Source organism: Gopherus evgoodei, chromosome 8, assembly GCF_007399415.2.
Source record: "Gopherus evgoodei ecotype Sinaloan lineage chromosome 8, rGopEvg1_v1.p, whole genome shotgun sequence".
Taxonomy (NCBI): domain Eukaryota; kingdom Metazoa; phylum Chordata; order Testudines; family Testudinidae; genus Gopherus; species Gopherus evgoodei.
The window spans coordinates 67,647,802-67,671,208 of record NC_044329.1 but is presented as its reverse complement, the minus strand read 5'-3'; the positions used below and the strand labels follow the sequence as shown (position 1 = coordinate 67,671,208).

The 23,407-nt window shown below is 41.6% G+C and overlaps 1 protein-coding gene across 4 annotated transcripts in view; it reads right to left on the bottom strand.

Moving 5' to 3' along the window:
* The window catches only part of CRB1 (crumbs cell polarity complex component 1), a 172,149-nt gene extending 148,957 nt beyond the window's left edge, over positions 1 to 23,192 (bottom strand). For all 4 annotated transcript variants that reach the window (XR_004001542.1, XM_030572005.1, XM_030572006.1 and 1 more), the window contains exon 1: positions 22,953 to 23,192. Coding sequence is in view for 3 of the 4 variants with exons in the window: in XM_030572005.1 (XP_030427865.1) it covers positions 22,953 to 23,028 (76 nt within the window). In the remaining variant the exon portion in view is untranslated. The remainder of the gene's footprint in view (positions 1 to 22,952) is intronic.
* Positions 23,193 to 23,407: the final 215 nt, after the last annotated feature.

Sequence of the window (23,407 nt, the reverse complement as noted above, 5' to 3'; positions counted from 1 at the left end):
TCCTTTGGCTCCCCAGGAGTTCTGTTAGAAGGGCATAAGAAATAACGTGGCTGTGATGCTGGGATCCTGCAGAGGAGATTTTGAAAGGAGAGGATTTTGAGCCATGCTTCAGGGCTAAATGTTAAATGTTTTTAAGGACACTGATATTTGATTTCATTTATTTCCCAGCCCTAATCTCCCTCTCCAGTTTTTTAAATTGTGTCTGAAGTGGGAGTTAAAGGCCTCAGCCCAATAATTCTGTCTCCTCCATTCATCCCCTAGCATTCCCCAAGCCCTAAATCATCCATTGGATTGCTACAAACATCCCAGAACTGGTAGTGAAGTTCTTCTGAGGGCCTGGCTGAGACGACTGCTATACCAGCACTATGATAACTGATTCAGCCTGACTGAAAATATTTCATTTCTTTATTATCAGTTTTATGTCAATTCTTCTAACCTTTCCCAAAATGCTTTGTGGTATGGCTTTATTTTCCAGAAGCCAATGTTATTGTAAGTGCATAATACTTCAGTTACCGCTGAAAATACAAACACTGAGCAGTTGATTGTTGAAAGAAAGCAGTCACCCATGAAGACAGACGCAAATTTTTCAGTTCAAGCTAATTCACAACCCTAGTATAAAAGCCATCCAAGGCTGAAAGGTCAGAGGTGAAGCAATCTGCCAGCTGTCTGAACATCCAGTGTTTGTGAGTGTGTGTGTGTGTGTGTGTGCATGTCGCATGTGTTTGATAAAATAAGTGGAATCTTTAAGTGTTTGTGTGTGTGTGTGTGTGTGTGTGTGTGTGTGTGCGCGCATGTGTTTGATAAAATAAGTGGAATCTTTATCTGTTTGTAAAATATTTGATACAACTTCTCTGTACTAAAATAAGGTAAATTAAATCATTTGTAAGTCCTTAAGTGCATTTCCCCCAGAACAACATGTTCCTTCGTTAGCTCAGAGAACACGACACTATCATTCAGATAACATTAAAAAATAAATTTCTAAATGATTGCATCTTGCTTGTTACATAGAAATCCCTGTTATGTATATAACCACAACACATTTGCATTTAACAGAATGCAAATACAGATGCTACTACCACAGAGTAAAGCTAACATTTAATGGGCAAGGATTATTACTACTATTCAGTCAGTCATCAAAGAAGATTAAAGAGTGTAGTCCTACTTATGTTGGCTCCTAATGCAGGGAAGGAGTCTCAAAGGGAATCCTCTTGAATTCACTTGAAAATAAACCGTTCGTGATCATAAGCTATTAAACAAAGTTTGTGTGTATTAACATAAACTAGGACACTGGGCCTGACCAGTGATAAAACAAAATGGACTGGAGTTACACCAGTGTAAGGCCAGAATAAGCAAGACGAATCAGGGCTATTGGATGCTGTGTTCGGTGCTGCAGGTGCACCTCTGAGTCTTTTGGGTCAGGTGATGCAGCCTATATAAATGCCACAGAAAGCCTTGGATGCAGCATAACTACTGTGGTTCTGTTGCTCAGGGAGAGCTGTATGGAGCACCACTTCCTGGGCCCTAGAGCAGATAGGATTTTTCAGGGTAGGGTGCAGGGCTAGTACATCCCAGTCTATATAGAACCACCAGCCAACAGCCTCCCTGTGGGTGCAGTGTCTGCTGGATCTGTTGCATTCTTCAGGCTATAGCAATGGTCACAGAGCAGCTCCACGTTTGCTCTGCAGCCTGGAGGGAAGAATTACATCTTTCCCCACTCAGCCCACCAGATGTCTCCACTGGCAAGGCCAGTTTAGTCAGTCCATGTGCTGGGAACAAGGGCAGCTCCAGGCACCAGCACAGCAAGCAGGCGCTTGAGGCGGCCAACAGAAAGGGGTGGCACATCTGGCTCTTCAGCGGCAATTCGGCAGAGGGTCTCCCAGTCCCTCTCGGAGGGAAGGACCTGCCAGTGAATTGCCCCTGAAGAATGAAGCGGCCGCAGTAGAGCTGCTGCCAATCGCAGCTTATTTTTTTTCCGCTGCTTAGGGCAGCAAAAACGCTGGAGCCGGCCGTGGCTGGGAAGAGGATTTGGTCCTTTTCTCTATCACAAGCAAAGATCCAAGTACTGGAAAGTCCACTAGTTCTTCGTGAATTTGAATATACTATGGAAAAAGCCTTTTAAAATGCAAACATAATAATTGATTTAGGTTACCTGGTCTCCTCGCTCCATCACAGGAGCCCCAAATTGGCTGCATGTTGGATGTAATTGAACTAGATGTGAAATGCTAAAGATCGAAAGGAACAGACAGTTCTCATTATATCAAGCAGAGAGCGTTTTTACACAGACCAATGCTTGCAAAATGTTCAGTCTGATTAAGTGTGAATATAGAATTACAAATGTCAGTGGTATTTCATTTGGAAAAAAATCCCTCCAACTAAAAAGGCAAAGATGATGTGGGTGAGTCTGGGGATAGCAAATGAGCATTGTTTTACAGGTGCTACAAAAAAACTGGCCATTGATTGTCCTTTTCAGTTACATTGTAGATACATCATTTTGTGCTATCCTATAATAGGACACACTGTAATGTGCCCTTTCAAATCCTGAAATATAAGGGCAGTGAGCAAATAGGTTCGGGTAAAGGAAGTCTCCTTCTCCCATATGCTCCCCTCATAGCCTCAGATGCTTTTTAGATGGAAATTCAAAGGGAATTGTTTATCAAGATTTTGAAATGTTCAGAAAATATTTTGTTAAACTTCTGTTCTACAGCTGGACTAGAACGAAAAGAGCCTGCACAGCTCCACTCCCTCCTATAGCTTTGATCTCATCTTCGATTACATCCTTCCCAGCTCCACCAACAAATGCCAGATTCAGTGCTGCTGCTCTCACTGACCGCTCCATCTCATTTACCACACCAGCCTCTCGGCCCTCCTCACCCAATATGCAAAGCTGGCACCTTCCCTCTCTTCATGCCCTCCCAAATGCTAATTCTCCACTCTGTACTGGCACTAGCAAGTGGCCGTGGCTGGAGGAAAGTGAGTGCGGCCAGACTTCAGCTGTGTTTCTGGCCCCCTGTGGATGTTGAAGCCTGGTATGAGGGAGACCAGCTTGCACAGTGGAGCGGTGCTAGTATAAGCCAGTGATATACATACATCCTAATCTGTGCTCTGCTTCATTTGCCTGCACCCCAGGATCTGGCCCATAATCAAAGCCATGCATGTGCTGCTCAGAAACAGTTTATTCTTGCACCTGAGTGTTCTACTGAAATTTATATTCTGACCAGCCATTATGGCACATTCAGCAATGGATCCTTCATATATTTAAGAAAATGTATTTAAAAATCAATATCACCATGCAAACAAACCAGAAGTGCCAGTCACTGGTTTTGAAAGGTGGATGAGTTATGCTCCTAACTGTTGATTTTACTTTATAATATAACATGGACTCTTCCTTCAGGTGTAAGAAGTCTGGATGCTATACTGTCACCAGATCTATGAATGGTTATTTTTCATGGATCTATTACTGAAACTTCTTTTTAACCATCTACAAAATATCATCAAGCTCAGAGCACTGCTCAGCATATCAGATTTGGAACAACTAAGGTATGTGGCTGTCTTTTCAGCTAAATTATTGCACTTGATTTTGGGAGCTCCTGTTCATGTTGCATAATAAATGCAAATTATTTGAAATGCCTTAGACCAGTGGTTCTCAAACTAGGGCCGCAGCTTGTTCAGGGAAAGTCCCTCGCGGGCCAGGCCGGTTTGTTTACCTGCCGTGTCCGCAGGGTTGGCTGAGTGCAGCTCCCACTGGCTGCAGTTCACTGCTCCAGGCCAATAGGGGCTGCAGGAAGCGGAACGGGCTGAGGGACGTGCTGGCCGCCCTTCCTGCAGCCCCCATTGGCCTGGCGCGGTGAACTGTGGCCAGTGGGAACCGCGATCAGCCAAACCTGCAGACGCAGCAGGTAAGCAAACTGGCTCGGCCCACCAGGGGCTTTCCCTGAACAAGTAGCAGCCCTAGTTTGAGAACCACTGCCTTAGACCCTTATGTCCACATCCTTATAGACATGTGACTTTATTGGATGTTTTTCTAAACAATATGCTGTTTGAATTATTTTGGGGAAGTTCTGTGCCCTGTGTCATACAGGAGGTCAGACTAGATGATCACAAGATTAGATGGCCTTGGAACGTATGAACTGTCTGAGGGTACTGCTCCTGTTTCAAAGTCTTTGGTTTGGCTCCCTGTCAAATTATATATTGAGTTCAAAGTCCTTTAACTCCCATTCAAAGTTATGAATGAATGTGGCACAGTCTACATAGCAAATCTTCTCTCTTGAGTACAGTTTTCTTCATGATCCACCCCCTTTGCACATAGAGAGCTGATAAATACAGCCCCAAGAGATTACACTCAGTGGTGAGGGTCTCCTAGGCTGGCATAGAGCTGGTGAAAAGGCTCCTACTATCATCCCCAAAATGGGGATATGTTGCCAGAGGCACAACCAATACACACTGTACATCAATTATTCTTGGCTCCCTGTGGCCACTTGGGTTCCACCGGCAGCTTGAACATAACTTATAGCAGCCCTGAGGCTTATTATCTGAACTAGGTGCCAGTCAGGCCCCTGATAGCCCCAGAATACAGGGGGCACAAAGATGGAGCCCATAGACCTGGAACAGTGGAGATTCAGGGCCATTGATTTGTGGCTAATTATTTAGGTAGGAATCAGCAGGATATTAGGTTTGTCCAAGTTATACATCTGAGTCAGTGTGATCTAGGGCTACGGGCCCTGTCTGTGGGACTCGCTGAGAACTAAAGATGCTTTGTCTGTCTCGACTACGGGAGATTAAAGACATAGGATTCAATCATGCCTGGCCTTGTGCAGATGAGCTGGGGAGGAAGAGAGTGGAAGAAACCTCTCCCTTTGAGCAGCACCAGCTCAGGATGCCTAGGCACAGTGCCAGTCCATGTGCTCCCCAGCGTACAAAGACAGCTCCAAGCTAGTACCACTGTCCATGCTAAACTCTGCACCCTGGCTAGTAGAGTGGGACCCATGCAGGGGCCATTCACACAGTGGTTTAGTGGCCACACTTCTAGAGGCATTGTGACTCCAGCCCCCACTGCAGAGACTGCACAGAGGCTACTCCAGCCTGAGCTTGCAGCAACAGCTGCAGAATGGCTCTGCCGATGCCTAGAGAGAGAGGATTATTTTCCTGTAGCCCCAAGGGGTCCTCTAATCCCAGCTGCTTGGGCTATGTATGAGAGAGAGGATTTGGGGCTTCCAGCAGAAATATACAAACCATTGTACTATTTGTGCAAAATAGTGACATTTTCTAGAGGAGTAAAAACTAATCAATATAAAGTGAATGTATGACTCTAACTTGAAAATCTGTTTCTGTTTTTTGCCAGGTTATTTTAAATTTAATCTCTGAGGTCTTTCATTGATGAGGCCAACATGAAAAACTATAAGGAAATAAAGAAAAGTTCAATTTAAGGACTGATTTATAAACTATCTTTAAAATCAACAATTGAGAATAGCAGTATAATCTGTATGATGCCTGTTGTCTGTACATCCAGACTGAGGATAAAAGTCTCCTGTAAGGGGAAAAAAAAGGTAAATATCAGGAACAAAAATATTAACTTTCAATTTTTTTTGACTCTTCGAACACTGCAAAGTTGCTTAGACGTTAAAATATTACATTTGAGCATCGTGTGCTTCTCAAATAATTAATTCAGCCTAACAATACCTTTAGAGTTAGAGAAGTATTATTCCAGTGCTACAAATGCTAAAACTGAGGCATACAGATGTTAAGTGACTTACTCAGCATTACGCCAGGTCCCAATTTCCTGGCTCTCTGTTCTGTGACTTAGAGATAAAATCTGAAAAATTGGCCAATAAATATTAAAATCCTAAATACACAATAGGATATCATACTAGTGATGTGAACCCTGAACATTACAAACAAATCCAAGTCTCATAAATTGTGAGTAATACATGTTACCAATCTTTTGATGTACCAAGTGCATTTTGATAGTAAACCCAGATCTGTAACCTGAAGCTTTACCACAAAGCAGGATGAAGTCCTGGGAATTAACAAAGTATACTTTTGTAATAAAACTGCAGTTTCACCAGTTCTAACATGCATGACTACTCATTAGAGGAATAATTCCCAAGAGAAACACACCTGACAATGGGTAAAATTTTGGAAAATGTCTATGCAACCTAGGCTCCTAAATTTCAATCTCAAAAGTGACTTTGTAGCCAGGTTTCTTTGAAAATCAATAAGAGTTAGGCTCCTAAGTGCCTAACTCACTTTTAAAAAGGGGAATTAGGCTCCTAAGTCACATAGGGTCAGATTTTCAAAGGTATTGAGGCACCAATATGCATCTTCAGGTGCCTCAATGGGGTTTTCAAAAATGCCCAAGCATGTTAGTTGCCTAATTCCTATTTCAATCTGCATCTTTTGGCACTAACACATCTTTGAAAATCTAGCCCTTAATCACTTCTGACACTTTTACTCATCTATATATAGAGTTAATATGTTTATATCCAGTGTTCAGATCTCTTAAAATGTTATTAATGGTCTCTCACTACATTTTCTCTGATACAAAATATGTCAATGCTGCAAAATGATGTGCATAGCCTGTGCAGCTAGCTGGAAATAAATGATAAATACTCTTCATCAAAATTCTTTTCTTTCTTGTTATTGGTGTAATAGATCATTATTCACAGAGAACACCAATTTATAGGGTTGATTAATGATCTTCCTACTGAATCTCCTTCCTTTCCCTAAGTCATTCTGATTTGTGACTATTTATATTCCTATATTGAACTACCCAAACTTTTTTTTGAAAAATAAAAAGCTGATAAGTTAGATTTCAGCAGTTTTTGCAAAGGTTGCAACCTTTCCTGAAGTTGATATTTTCTCATTGGTTGTCCTAAAGCTCCAGATTGTTAACATTAACTACAAAGGCCAAATTAAAGATCCACAGTCAAGGTCTGTAGACTAAATTAGTAACTAACCTGAGAGTGAATTTTCCCACTTTAAAGTTCTCACCTTGATGAGTTGCATTTTCCCTTTAATATCATTTTCTCATTCCTTTCTTAGAATCATTATTTCTGTATGCTTCATAAATGCACACTCTACACACACACACACACAAACAAATCCATGTACACACACACATTTTTATATAAACAAACAAATACAGTGAAAGCTGTATTATGTGGCACTTTACCAGCTGGAAAGCTCTATAAACTGGCATTTCTGATCTTCATTGAAAATCTGCTTTATAGTCCAGTTGGCACAGGGCCAGCAGGCTCCCTACTTTACTCCGCGTGGCTCCCCGGAAGCAGTGACATGTCCCTGCTGCTCCTAGGTGGAGGAACAGGCACAAGGTGGTTGGAGTGTGGGAGAGAGTGCAGGGCACAGGCTCTGGGAGGGAGTTTGGATGTGGGAGGGGTTTTGGGGTGCCAAATCCAGGTGGCTCTCACCTTGGGAGGCTCCCTGCAAGTAGCAACATGTCCCTGCTGCTCCTAGGTGGAGGCACGGCTAGGCAGCTCTGCATGCTGCCCCTGCCTCACCCCGAGCGCTGGCCTTGTCCCCCATCTTGCACTCCAATCTCCAGCTCTGAGCCCCCTCCCATACCCAAACTCCCTCTCTCTTAGCTAACCAGAATGTTTGACTTACCGGCACCCTCTATTCCCCCAACATGCTGGATAATAAAGCTTTTACTGTACAGGGAGAAAGTGTTTTTGAGAGGTCAGAAAGAACAAACAGTTTTAACACTTACATATCCTTCCTGGCTCTGCCAGTTTTGACATGGACTTCAATGAGAGCAGCATCAAGCTTTTGCACTTACATTTTCAGAAGTGTCCATTAATTTTGAGTGTCTTGGCATAACCACACTGGGATATCTAGAGCCTAAGTAGAGAGTCTCCGCGATACGATATTCAAGTTCATTACCTCCATGCTTTCAGTTCCATGCACATGGCCAGTTAAACAAGCAGAAGTGCAGGGTCTTAATGTGGGGTTGAGACAATGCTGTCCAGGGAGGGATTTAGATTTATTAGGAACTAGGGAGCCTTTGGGAAAGGAGGTGCCTATACAGGAAGGGTGGGCTTCACCTAAACCAAAATTGAACCAGACAGTTTGCTGGCATGTAAAATTAAAAGGTTGTAGAGGAATTTTTAAATTAAGGGCTGGGGGAAAGCTGGTAGGTGAGGAGGAACACATAATTTGGACTGACACTTCCCTGGGGAAGATTTATTGATGGGGATACTCTAGATCCTAGTAAAGAGACAAGGATAGAAGTTGATAAAGTATAAGTAGGAATTGAAGAGAAACGGTCCAACGAAAAATTACATCACATTAAAGCAGACAACTAAATATTGACAAATTCTATTAATGTTTGTATATAAATGTTGGAAGTCTAAACATTAGGATGGGTGAACTGGAGTGCGTGGTATTAAATGAGGATATTGATATAAATAAGCATCCCAGAAACTTGGTGGAACAATTATAGTCAATGGAACATGGTAATACTAGGGTACAAAATACATAACAATGACCTAGTGCAGGGGTAGGCAACCTATGGCATGGGTGCCGAAGGTGGCACGTGAGTTGATTTTCAGTGGCACTCACACTTTCCGGGTTCTGGCCACTAGTCGGGGGGGGGGCGGGGCTCTGCATTTTAATTTAATTTTAAATGAAGCTTCTTAAACATTTTAGAAACCTTATTTACTTTACATACAACAGTAGTTTAGTTATATATTATAGACTTATAGAAAGAGACCTTCTAAAAACGTTAAAATGTATTACCGGCATGCGAAACCTTAAATTAGAGTGAATAAATGAAGATTTGGCACAGCACTTCTGAAAGATTGTCGACCCCTGACCTAGTGGGAGAGTAACACTATCGACGAAAGAAATTGTGATGGGTTGGATCATAGAAACCCCCTTGAGGCTGCCAACTGATGTGCCAAGACTACTTCTGCCTCTGCTTTCTTGCCCTGGCAGCTTAAGATTTCAGTGCCCTGCCTGGTTTGAGCCAGACTCACTAGCCTGCTGCAAACCCAGACCCAGGATCTGAACCACGTCCCCTAACAGCTGTAGGCTTAACTGAAAGCAACTTACAGAAGTTTTCCTGTCTTTAACACTCAGATGCCTAACTCCCAATGGGGTCTAAACCCAAATAAATCCATTTTACCCTGTATAAAGCTTATAAAGGGTAAACTCATAAATTGTTCGTCCTCTATAACACTGATAGAGAGAGATGCACAGCCGTTTCCCCTCTCCCATGTATTAATACATACTTTGGGTTAGTTAATAAGAAAACATGATTTTATTAAATACAGAAAGTAGGATTTAAGTGGTCCCAAGTAGTGACAGACAGAACAAAATGAATTACCAAGCAAAATAAAATAAAACATGCAAATCTAAGCCTAATACAGTAATAAAACTGAGTACAGATAAAATCTCACCCTGAAAGATTGTTTCAATAACTTTCTTTCACAGACTAGATGCCTTCCTAGTCTGGGCACAATCCTTTCCCCTGATACAGCCTTTGTTCCAGCTCAGGTGGTAGCTAGGGGATTCCTCATGATGGCTCCCTCTTTTCTCTGTTCTACCCACTTGTATATTTTTTGCATAAGGTGGGAATCCTTTGTTGCTATGGGTTCCCAATCCTCCCCCTACCCCCAATGGAAAAGCACCAGGTTAAAGATGGATTCCAGTTCAGGTGTCATGATCACATGTTACTGTAAGACTTCATTACTCACTTGCCAGCACACGCATACAGGAAGATTTACAGGTAAAACAGAGCCATCTGCAGACAATTGTCCTGGTTAATGGGAGTCATCAAGATTCCAAACCACCATTAATAGCCAACACTTTGCATAATTACAATAGGCTCTCAGAGTTATATTTCATATTTCTAGTTTCAGATACAAGAGTGGTACGTTTATACAAATAGGATGATCACACTCAGTAGATTATAAGCTTTTTAATTATACCTTACTAGAGACCTTTTGCATGATGTATATTCCAGTTAAATTAGCATATGTTCATAAAATCATATAGTGTGCAACATCACAGAAATCATAACATCATAGTAAAAAATATTAAATGAATCAAACTGTGCCATGGAATTTCCATCCTTAGAGATTCTATGCTTGAACAAAAAGAGCATATCAGTAGGAATATACTACTGACCACCTGATCAGGATGATAACTGTGAAAATTTGTGAAATGCTCAGGGAGATTGAAGAGGCTACAAAAACAGAAACCCCGGTAACAATAGCAGATTTCAACTATCCCCATATTGATTGGGAACATATCAGCTCAGGATGGGATGGGATGCAGAGATAAAATTTCTAGACACCATTAATGACTGCTTCTTGGAGCTGCTTGTCCTGGAACCCACAAGGGGAGAGCCAATTCTTGATTTAGTCATAAGTGGAACACAGGATCTGGACCAACAGGTGAATATAGCTGAACTGCTCAGTAATGGTGATCATAATTAAATTAAATGTAAGGTCCCCGTAGGGGGGAAAATACCAAAGAAAACCACCACAGTAGCCTTTAACTTTAATAAGGGGAAAAACACAAAAATTAGGAAGCTAGTTAAACAGAAATTAAAAGGAATAGTCACAAGAATGAAATGCCTTTTTTAAAAAAAACACCATAATAGAGGCTCAAACTTAATGTATACTCTTAAGCAAAGTAAGCAGTCATGGATCAGTAACTGGTTAAAAGATAGGCAACAAAGGGTATGAATAAATAGTCAGTTTTCACAGTGAAAATAGGTAAATAGCAGGGTCCCCCAAGGACTGGTACTGGGATTTGTGCTGTTCAACACATTCCTAAATGATCTAGGAAAGGGGGTATACAATGAGGTGGCAAAGTTTGCAGATGATACAAAATTACTCAAGACACTTAACTTGAAAGTTGATTGTGAAGCGCTACAAGGGGATCTAACTAAACTGGATGCGCTTGGCAACAAAATGGCAGTTGATAAGTGCAAAGTAATGCTCACTGGAAAACATAATCCTAACTATACAGATGAAATAATGGGTTCTAAATCAGCTATCAATACTCAAGAAAGAGATCGTGGAGTCATCATGCATAGTTCTCTGAAAACATTTGCTCAATGTATAGTTGAAGTCAAAAAGTGAACAGAATGTTAGGAACCATTAGGAAAATCACCACTGGAGCCCCAGGTGGCATGGGCCAGTCAGCGTGGAAGGGCTGGCTGGGGGAGGTTGACCCCCCAGCCTCGCCCCTTCCAGCTGAGGCACGAGTCTCCCACACCGGTAAGTAATTTATCTTACTTTCACCCCTGCTAAGGGAGGATACGATAGACATCTATAAAATCATGAATGGTGTGGAGAAAGTGAATAAAGAAGTGTTATTTATCACTCCACATAACATAAAAACTGAGGGGGCCACACAATGAAATTAATAGGCAGAAGGTTTAAAACATGCATAAGGAAGTACTTCATCACACAACACAGTCAGCCTGTCGAACTCAATGCCAGGGGATATTGTGAAGGCCAAACATGTAGCTGGGCTTAAAAAAGAATTAGATAAATTCATGGTCCATCAATGGCTATTATCCAAGATGGTCAGGGGTGCAACCCCATGCTCTGGGTGTCTCTATAACTCCAGTTGCCAGAAGCTTGGACTAGATGATGGCCCTGTTCTGTTCATTCCCTCTCAAGTGTCTGGCACTGGTTACTGGGCTAAATGGACCATTGGTCTGATCCAGTAAGGCTGTTCTTATAAATAAGGCACTTTGCCTCATAGGATTGAATGTGAGCTCATTTAACTTTGGTTTCACACCAGTGCCATTAATCTAAGTGGAGTTAATCCTGATTTACATCAGTGTCAGAACAGAATTGGACCCTATATCTCTCTGTACCACACTGGAAGGGTGAAGATCAACCTTCTACCCCTTAAAATTGTCAGAGGTGTAATTAGCTTATATTATTTGCCATGTGCAATTCTTGCTATCTCAGAAATTTAGGCTTTACTCACAACTTGCAGAAGTTATTCCCTTGTGCATGAGTTACAGTGCAGCCAGTGCCACTTTATATCCTTGTGATTCAGACAGTTTGCTTCCAAAGGCAGAGAGGAAATTTTGTGTGTGTGCACGTTATAATGAGGCATATAAAAGGAAAAAGGAACTTATAAAGGACTTCAGTGAAGTTAAAGTTCTCACTTTGGGCTTACTTTGGGCGATGATCAGAATGAGAAAGAGGAAGAAATATTTTATTTGTGATTAAATGTATTGACACAATCTGTGCAAACCAGAACTGAACGGAAAAGCCACAAGGCTCCTCACATTAGCACTCTGACATAACTGAATGCATCTCTAGCTGCCATTGCATTCCACAGTTAACTAATGAGGAACTATGAAAGCACAGTATCTGTTATGAACTCATCAAACATTCATCCTAACAATACTTCATGATTCCCTTGATTGCTGGGAACCTGCTTGATGTCGGCCTGGTATGCATGAGGGACCATCAGCATGAGCAAAACCACAAATGTCTTTGTAAGAAGAGCTTTATTCCGACTACAGTAATTAGGCATTAATTAGAAGTTTACTGAGTAATGAGAATAGTGACAGGAAAGAAAAGTCCTTGTTCATAGGGAAAAATTACATAGTGTTCACATTTCAGAGAGGAAAAGGAGGAGTGCAAATAAAGCTGAGATATTTTGCACAGAACTCCCAGATGGAATGACAGTCTAGTTTATGTACATTTGGGGTAGAAAATTATTTAATAGTATACATTAATAAACGGTTGACTTTTTTTCAACTGAGCTTATGATAACATAAAGCAACCAACGACTACAATATTAGTGATTGGTCTGTTATAAAACTGGATTAAAATCTAAGGCCCTGATCTTGCAAATAACTCCTTTGAGCTCAGAGGTCTGCCCACACAAAGTCAGCCACAGAATTGGGGCCTAAATTATATCTACATTTGGCACAATTCACTTGCAACAGTCATTTTAGAGAGAGAATGTGCAGTTAGGAGGCCCATGTCTGTCCACAGCTACACAGTGCCAGCTTCTATGAGACAGTAGAATGGGAGTAACTTGTTATCCATGTTCTTCTTGATTTTTGGCCACTCCATACATTATTCTATCTGGTAACACATGCTCCCTTCACATGTATATCTCAAAATATGTGGGGATTTCCCCAAAAGAGGAATTCACTGTAATTAGTTCATTCATCAAAATTTCTGTACACAAACTAATATAAACTGCTGCCTTACATGCAGCAGAACAATATCCATAGTAGGCTTGGCAGGCATCCAGTTTTCCACCGGAATGCCTGGTCAAAAAGCAACCCTGGAGGTTCTGGCTGGCACTGCTGACCAGGCTGTTAAAAGTTTGGTCAGTAGTGCAGTGGTGGCCTGGGGCTAAGGCAAGCTCCCTACCTGCCCTAGCCCCATGTAGCTCCCAGAAGTGGCGCATGGGTGGCCAGGGAGGTTCTGCACACTGTCCCCACCCCTATTGCTGGCTCTGCAGCTCCCACTGGCCAGGAACCACGACCAATGGGAGTTGCTGGTGTGACACCTGCAGGCAGCAGCGTATTATCGCCTAGGCCAACAAGGCCTAGGCCTAGGGCAGCAAATTTTCTCACACCCCTTCCCCAATTCCACCCTTTCCCCAAATCCCTGGCCCACCTCCTCCCCCAGGCCTGCCGTGCTTCCCTTCTCCCCCCTCCCTCCCAGGCTTGCCACGCGAAAGAGCTGGGAGGGAGGGAGGGAGGGAGAAGCAAGTAGTAGTGCACTTGGAGGAGGCAGAGCAGAGATGAGCTGGGGCCCGCGGGTGCGGGGAGTAACCCAGGGGGTGGGGGCAGGGAACCGCTCCCCGCCCCAGCTCACCTCCGCTCCACCGCTGCCATTCCCTGAGCATGCTGCAACTCCCCTTCTCTCCCCTCACTCCCAGGCTAGCTGTGCAAAAGCGCCGGGAGGGAGGGACAGAGGGAGAAGTGAGTAGCGGCGCAATCGGAGGCGTTGGAGCAAAGGTGAGCTGGGGCTGGCGGGCACGGGGAGTGACTCTTGGGGGGGGCAGGGAACCGCTCCCTGCCTCAGCTCACTTCCATTCCACCACTGCCATCACCTGAGCGCGCCACAACTCCGCTTCTCCCCCCTCCCTCCCAGGCTTACCGTGGGAGAGCAGAGGTGAGCCAGCGAGGGCGGGAGGGGCACCAAATTTGTTAATCCGCCACTGCCTGTGGGCACAAGGGCAGTGCGTGGAGCCTTCCTGGCCACCCATGCACTTATGGGCTGCACTGCAGGGAACTGGCAGCTGCTTTCTTGGAGCCGCATTAAGTGCCACCAACTTTTATTCTGATTCTGTCCCTTTTGGGGGACCCTCCAAGCACAAACAGGCACAGCTAGAGATGCATCCATTTTTTTCACAAAGCCTCCCTACAAGAGATGGCACCTCAAGTCTTTAAAACTTTATGCACACAGAATCAGAATAAAAGTTGGTGGGATCATAAAGAGAACACTGATGTACTATACCATTGGAAAAAGATGAATGGGGAAAATTTTGAACTGAAATTAATGCCAGCCTTAGTTTGAGCAAAGTGTTCAAATACATAGCTATTGTTGATTTGTCAGTCTCTGTGTTCTTTCACATCTGCCAGTTCATCTGCAAATTTGACACCATCAGCTCAGGATTAAACAAAGACTGTGAATGGCTTGCCAATTACAAAACCAGTTTCTCCTCCCTTGGTTTTCACACCTCAACTGTTAGAACAGGGCCTCATCCTCCCGGATTGAACTACCTCATTATCTCTAGCTTGCCTGCATATATATATACCTGCCCCTGGAAATTTCCACTACATGCATCTGACGAAGTGGGTATTCACCCACGAAAGCTCATGCTCCAAAACATCTGTTAGTCTATAAGGTGACACAGGATTCTTTGCTGCCTATATAATATATGAGATCAGTCGCAGTATTTTGTGGTATATGACATGCATGTCTGTGAAATGAGAGACATGTGACACACCCGGACTTCATCTTTCCACAAACTAGCAGTGTTGTGACATAGCCACAGTGGTTCTCAACCAGGGATATGTGTATCCCTGGGGGTATGCAGAGGTCTTCCAGGGGTACATCAACTCATCTAGATATCTCCCTAGTTTTACAACAGACTACATAAGAAGCACTAGTGAAATCAGTACCAACTAAAATTTCATACAGACAGTGACTTGTTTATACTGCTCTATATACTGTATGCTGAAATGTAGGTACAATATTTATATTCTAATCAATTTATTTTCTAATTATATGGTAAGTGAGAAAGTAAGCAATTTTTCAGTAATAGTGTGTGGTGACACTTTTGTATTTTTTGTCTGATTTTGTAAGTAAGTAGTTTTTAAGTGAGGTGAAACTTGGGGTCCAAAGACAAATCAGACTCTTGAAAAGGGTACAATAATTTGGAAAGGTTAAACCATTGGCATAGCCTACACGATATTTTCACAGCCAATAACCATGTGTGTGATATGCCTCTCATTTCATCTATATATATGACACTAGACACACCGTGCTATAACTCCTACTGCAACATCCATACTGCTACAATGTGTAATTGCAGGTATATTGAACAACAGCTGGAAACATCCTAATTTTCTGATGTTGAAAACATTGATAAGATGTTAGACTGTTATTGTGGCATAGCATGTGCAAGTCTCTTACCGCTATTGACAGAGTTCAGATCCAGATTGAACTCACCAAAGTTTGGTGATATTGGAACCCAGAGTTTTGGTTTGGCACACTTTAGAGTAATGGAGCTGTAAATCCATATCTGAGCTTCTCAAAAGTTCAGTGCTCCTTGGATACAGGTTTCAACTCCTTTTACACTGAGAGTTTTATGTATGGTACCATGTAACATCTCTTTATTGCCTAATGTGTAACATTACTCTTCCAAGATATCCTGCCTTTACGTGTTTTGGTTCTATATTTATCACAGTTAAGACCTTCGGAAATAATCATTCCAATTATTTTGATAGGCTGGTCTCTTTGCAGAAATATGTGTATCTGATGATGATACTCCCTGATATTAAAAAAATCTACATACTTCAAGGAAAGAAAATTTCTAGGGATACTATTATGTTCTTTAAGTGCTTGGATTACAAATCTTGAATTTAAAAAAATGTAACTTGCCAACAGAGAATTCCCTTGCTGGAGGCTTAACTTCTAGGGGCATAAAGCCGGAAGTCAGCTCCTTCATCAGCTCCCCCCTGCCACTACCGTGGACTTTATGCCAATGGCAAAAGACCCTAGCCTGCTCTCACAGCAGGGGTAGGCCAGTGCAGAACTAGGGAGCTATCTGCTCTGTAACATGGCCCCTCCTCCTTTGCCAGAAGATGGTTGAGCCTAGTCTCCTCATTTTTTTTTCTCCAACAGCAGCAATCTCTCCCTCTCAACCAAAGCACCCCATCTAGCACACATTTGAGAAAAGAGATGAGTTTTTCACTGTGACTTAAAGAACGGGCTTGGGCACTGGCAGATGAATGGGAAAAGCACATTACAACATCACTGGTCCTTCGCTGAGAATCCTTTGTCACTAATACCAGATTTTTAAATTTAGCCCTATTAGCTTGAGACCTCATATTACCTCAATTTCTGCAGGATGACGTGGCATTTGAGGTAGCCAGGAGGCCCAAACCATGTGGGGCTTTATGAATATAGTTGACACCTTGAATCAGCTGAAGCAGAAGCAAACAGGCAACCAGTGCAGTAGGTTTCTTGCAGTTGATTCCACCTAGCAAGAAAGTAGGCATCTTCTGCACAAGCTGTTATTTCTGAGTGCTCTTTAAATGTGGCCTCATAAGGGTAAGTCTATACTACAATAAAAGACCCACAGCATTGCCACGGCTGGCCCTGGTCAGCTGACATGGGCTCAGGTTGTGGGGCTAAAAATTGCAGTGTAGATGTTTGGTCTTGGGCAGGAGTCCAAGCTGTGAGACTCTGCAAGGGGGGAGTGTCTCAGAAGGTGGCTCCAACCTGAGCTCAAACATCTACACTGAAATTTTTAGCCCCACAGCCCAAATTGTATGAGTCAGTTGACTCAAGCTCTGAGACTCAGTGCCTCAGATTTTTTATTGCATACCCATAGACATACCCATATTGACCAGGAAAACATTTAAGCAAGAGCTTTAAGTATTTCCATATTCAGAACAGCAATTACCCATGTGCTTAATGTGAGGCACATGCTTAAATCCCATTGACTTTAAAGAACATAAGCTCCTGCCTAAAGGTAACCTCCTTTTATATGCAGTCCTGAACAGAGAGCCTTCCTGAACTGGGCTAGAGTGTGCAGCACTGAAGTTATTCAATGTGGAAGTCACACAGGCTTAGTCTGGTCCAATTCTAAAATAAAAGGTTGCAGCTGAATAAAAGAGCTCCACTTTTTTACACCAAAAAACAGTTGGTCTCTCCCTCATACACTTTATTGATGGTTATGAACAAGTGGTTACAAATGATAGCCAAACAGAGAAGCTAAAATTGATTCTGCTGTACAGCATGTCAAACAGCAGGGTGTCTGCATCTGAGGTGCAAATTACCTTACTGATGGCAGACAAGATAAATATTGAGTCATTTGAAAAGAAGCAAAGAATGTTGGCCTGAGCCTTTCAATTAAAAGAGAATTTCACAATGACATATTAAAGTAGGGCCAATGTTTCATCAAGAAATTTAACATCAGTATGGGAGGTGGCAGATGTTCTACTATATTTAGAGTTTAAATAGGGAAAGACGGCATTTTCCGCTGCACTTCATCAGCTTTATCTAGCAACTTCACACATTTTATTTGTAACATAAATTAAAAATACTGTGCTCAGTGGCCACCATCACTTGTGGTGTCTCAGGAGAACATAGTTTCCTATCTAGAAAATGTTCTACAGTTAGATATTGTTTTCATATCCCACATAAATGAATCTGTTGAACTGTACATTAGACGCATCTGTCCTGCTCACTGTATACAGACGACATACATCAACCCTCCCGGATCTGAACATTTACAGATCTAGAGCTGAATCTGAACTTTGGAACTCCAGGCCATCCCTTCCCTGGTATGAATATGGGATGAAACTTGTGAAAGCTCATCATTTATCCCTCTGACACTCTTTCACAATCAGAGAAAACTGCATGTTGAACAGTCCTCACAAGCAGTCTTTGCATGTCTTCTGCTCTCTTACTCATCCCTGCCTCACCACTGCACTACTCTGTATCGCCACTTCCATGAGGAGTACTGCTTCTTGCTGATGGATGGGAGGAAGAACTGCTCTCAGGATGCCAGCTCAGGAAGTGCAACTGACTTTAAGGAAAGAAAAATATCAAGTATTCCATGGGACTCAGTGTAAGTAAGACAAGAACCAAAGCTCCCAGTGCTATCAGTGTTTATTTCCTGCTCTGTGTATTTGTGGGTGGTGATGCTGGGCACCTCAGGTCATGCCAGTGTTCAGACTAATACATTTCATATGTAATTATTCTCTGTTTCCTAGGGGATAGTGCACCTGGCACTGGAATATACTAGGCAACAAATGGATTTGGAGGGTGATGAAATGAAGAACAGTGCTCAGATACCATGGTGAAGAGCCTGATAGAAATGCTGAGATTAAATGAGAGCTGAAACATTGGATGATCACAGAAGACATTGTCATCCTGAATATACTGTGGTCACTATTAAAAAGTCAGCTTACCACAGTTGAATACCTGAGTTACTGGAGTGTTTCTTTCAGATTCCATGGTTTAGTAACTGTGAACAAATTCCTATGTTTTAACGGGTACCATTGTATATCAGTGCCATAGCAGGACAAAGATTTTTTTGCAAAACAAATGTTTCTTTTGCCACCTGAGTGTTTTGAACATTCTGTTCTGTTGCTGCTCCATCTCTTCCAGTGAGGTCACTTAAGAGATGAGGTTTGGGAAAGTAACTCTTCAAGGATAGCTTCTGAAGAAGTGAATAATAGTTTCATGAAGAGTGGGATGTGTGAAAGTGGAGTGATGTAAATAGTGACACAAATAGCATCAACAAGGAATTTCATATTGTTTGAGAGAGGATAATATTTTATTTTTCTGGCCAGTGGTTTGCTGACTGAAATCCCTCTCGCTGTACAGTTTGATGTTAAGTGAGTACATTTAATAACAACGTAAGTAAAACACAAGTTTATTAACTGCAATTTTACAAAACTCTAATTAAAAAAGCTGTTGCCCCCCAACTTTACATAAGGCTATTATATGTTCTGCGACGATACAAATTCCCAGTATTATGAAAGTTTTGGATGTCCCCCAAGACTTTAATAAAATGAAGGTTTTCCATGTACTCAACTTGCATCATGTTATACAAGAATTAAATAACTTATCCTCTTAACTCTGTTTGAGGTAAATATTATCTCTGTGTCACACAGGTGGAGACTGATACTTGATAATAAAGCACCTTGAGTTGTCCTTTTAAATTATCTTTTGTGTTCTGGATTTGTGTGGAAAAATCTTTTTATAGCAAATTCACAATAATTTGCAAATGCTAATTAATCTGAAGTCCGTGCTAAGTAATATTATTTCTGGTTTAGAGATTTCTGTGTGAATGTAAAATTAAAACATGGTTAAAAAGAAGCCCTACTAGGCAGATTCCTGGGATCTTCAATGAGATATAAGAGCACTCAACACCTTGTAGAGTCAGTTCTTAAATCTATTATAGACCCTCACCCAAGTCAGAGTCAAATCCCACCTTGCTCAATGGAAGAATGAGAAGCAAGGAGGTATCCTGCTGGCCAGGGCACTGTGCCATAGCGCTGTACTCTGCTGTTCTTGTAAGTGGGAGTGTCCACCATCTGCCAGCTAGTACTCATTGGTGACAGAAATATATGCACTTGCCAACTGGTGAGGCTGGATACATCCTACTCAGCAGATAACCCCACTTAGAGACCTGGTGCCTGATTCTCCACTGCCTTGACCTTATGCAGACATTTACACTTGTGCAAAGTGTGTGGTAAATGCTATCATTCTGATTTGGTACCACTGTGCATTCACTTGGCACTTGCTCTGCACAGGTGTAATTGATTGTACAAGATGCAAGGCAGGGGTGAATCCAGCCCAGGGCCATCATAATGCTGAACCCACTCCCATGTGTTAAGGAAAGCTGGTAGAAAAATGGAATTGCTCTCCCACAGATATTCTGAGATTCTGAAATTTCATCTCATCCCAAATCAGGACAAAAAGTAAAAAAAATTGCAATTTTTCACAAAGAAAATATTCTGAAAAATTTCATTTCGATCTTATTAAAACATTTCATTTCAGTAAGGTCAGAACATTTCAGCTGACTATCGTTTTGACTCTCACACTATAATTTATAATAATATAATATGTAAAAGTTTAAACATTTAAATTTTTATATAATATAAATTATAATAATTTCCAAAATTGACAAAATTATGACGTTGCTGCAAAACACACCCAACCTCTTCCTTGAAAATTCCTGACCTGCTCACCCCAGCTTGTCTTTTGTGTCAGATATCAGGTTTTATGAATGCTGTGAGCATGTCTACAGGATCGGACCCCACTGGCGAGATAAACATTCTCCTGCCTAGTTTTGAGAACCCCGCTTGGGGGCTTCAGCTTAAACTAGGGCTCTGAGCAGCTCATTAGCTGTGAGATGGTGTTGACGCTTAGGCACTTTTGCGAATGCCAATTGGTGGAAACTTAGGTGCCTTGGGGAGTTAGGCACCTGCGGGGTTAGGCAACAACTAAGCAGCATTTTGAGAATCTTAATGGTGAGCTTAGGCACCTAAATACTTTTGTGGATCTGGGAACTAGTGCCTGTGTTAGATTAACAGATAAACCATTTGGTGAAAGATGCATCCAATGGGATAAAATTACTTGAAAAAAATCAACTTTTATAACCATGTATACATATGGTAGCTCATATTTTAAACTGCTTCAGTTCTGCTGCACACCCCATCTGTTATACCTATGTCATGGTCTCCTTTTATACTTATCTTGGAAAACAGTTGTAATCAACTATTTTGTTTACCACTAAAAAAAAATCAGTAGCTAAAAAGTTCTTAGAAAAAGTTTTATGCAATAAAGTACCCTGCTGAGATTGCAGAAAGTGCAGTACTTAAAAATCTATGTTGGTCCAGTCCTTGCTGTGATTGTTCCGCTTCAATCTTCTGTCCAGTGCAAAGCAGTCACAAACCAGCCATAGCAGTTTAAGGATTCAGTCAGTACAGGGAATCCTCAGGTGATATAAGGCAACCCTTGCTAGCCCTCCTCACATATGGATATATCTAGAGAAAGGAAGAAGGCCAAGAGTCTGCTTTACTTTGTGCCAGGGCTGATTTGGGCCCCAATACTGAGGAAGGGAGTTAAACGGTGACAAACAACTTTTGCCTCCACTGGGGTCGTACATCAAGCCAGGCTCAGCCAACCCCAGGACTGAGCCCTGCAAATTTATTTTATTTTTGTTGCTTCTGTATGCCTCTGGGGTACTGCTTGTGGCTTACATTCAAGGGCCTAGGCATCTGTCAGTGCCTCGTGTGTGTGATGCTTTTACCATAACATTTTTAATTTTATAAACAGTCTATGTTTTCCCCTTTAACACAGTATCAGTTATACTGTAATTTGCCTGCATTGTGTATAAATGAAATTTCTTCATTATCATCATTTCAGTTGCTTTAATTACCATAGAGGATTCTCTCCAAGAGACATTTACATAGAGATTTAAAGGCTGCTTGTTTATGAAATAGTACAGTGACCATAAAAACTGCGTCTTGAAAATAAAAGTTCCAAGAAGTCTTTTTCCAATGGTTCTCCTGTTGTGAGACGTTTGGAAAAGAACATTGGTGCAAGCACTGACTACGTAACGCAATACATCTTCCAGTAAGAAAACTAATCAGAAACTATACTTGAATGTATAATATATGTCAGATTAGTCTTCCTGGCTCTAAAGTTTTGTTGTTTTTTTAACAGTGCTAATTCATGTAAATGTTTCTGCTGGGTTTTCAGGGTCTGATTTACCTTGAGCTGTAAACTGTACAAGTAACAATCTGACTGATGCAGCAACAGAAGGTGACCCAGATTACAAAACACTGTACACTAATGCCAAGTCTTCTTTAATGGCAGCTGCTCAAAGCTTTGTCTTATTGCAATTCAGACTCAACAGTCACAAATCACACAGCCTCTTCACACAGACACACACTCTCGCTGTCTTCATTTTAAACATGTTCAATAGCAACTGCCTTTCATAAACATACATCAGCTTCACCAGCTGAGGCCATTTAGTCTCCTTGGATTCTATTTACTGTCATCCAGCTGACAAAAATTATCAAGGAAACCCATTGTGCATACTTCTGCTTATGTGGAAGTTTGCTGAAGAGATTTCTTTAATAAAAATGATCAGACTAAATATCAACTTTATTTACAAAGGTTAAAATCAAAGCATTTAAACCACAAAACAAATCATATTTGTTTAATTAATTTTCTTAGAGTTTTTTTAAAAATTATTGCACAGTAGTATTTAGTACCTTGATGGACACAATAACAATACATAATCTAGATGAACAGTTAGTATAAAAAGTAAAATGTTGGAATAGGAAACAAAAGATCAATCTCCATATTAACACATCATTTTAAACATCCAGGTTTAAATGGACTGTTTGTAAGGTTCCAAAAGTGCAAAGTTTAAAATGGATGTGTATTTTTTTGTGAATATTTCTTATGGGTTTCCTAGCACCCAACTTTGAATATTCAAACAAAAGAAATGTCAATGCTTTCATCCTCTACTAACATCAAACAGTGTGAACACTCAGATCTTAAAGCCATCCCTTCTATGAATTTATAAAACTTATACTTCCCTGGACCAGCTCATTTTGGCATCTTTAACCAATAGCTTAGAGGCTTCCTGACAAAATGAGCTTTCTGCCAGAGGTGTTTATCTAGCCACCAACCCCTAGGACAGGTCAGAATGATAAGAAAAAGAGCAACACTTACTTTTTAAATGGATGAGCAGCAAAAAACTGAGGTAGAAGATGAGTAGGGAGTTAATTCTTGAATGAGCCATATTCATCTTGATAGGACATCCTCCTCTAAGTTGCCTAGTTGCCAACGGGCTGGTGCTGATGTTTACTGCTTTCTCCTTACCTCTGAGCCAGGATGATAGCCAAGGCACTACATGCCATCTCTGCCTGTGACTCTTCTCAGCATGTTCACTGCAAACCTACAGACTTTGATTCAAAAGGCAGTTGTGCTTGTTAAGATTTTGGTTGAGAATGTTTGGGTGATTTTTCAAACCTGGTGCAGATTTCTCTGCTGACTGGACTGGAGTCTTTCCCCTGGCTTTCTGTTATAGAACTGTGCCACTAAATGCCTAGATGATATTTCACACACAATTCCAGGATAATCTTTCAGGCTTTCAGAAAATAACACATTTTATTCTTTATTGAAGG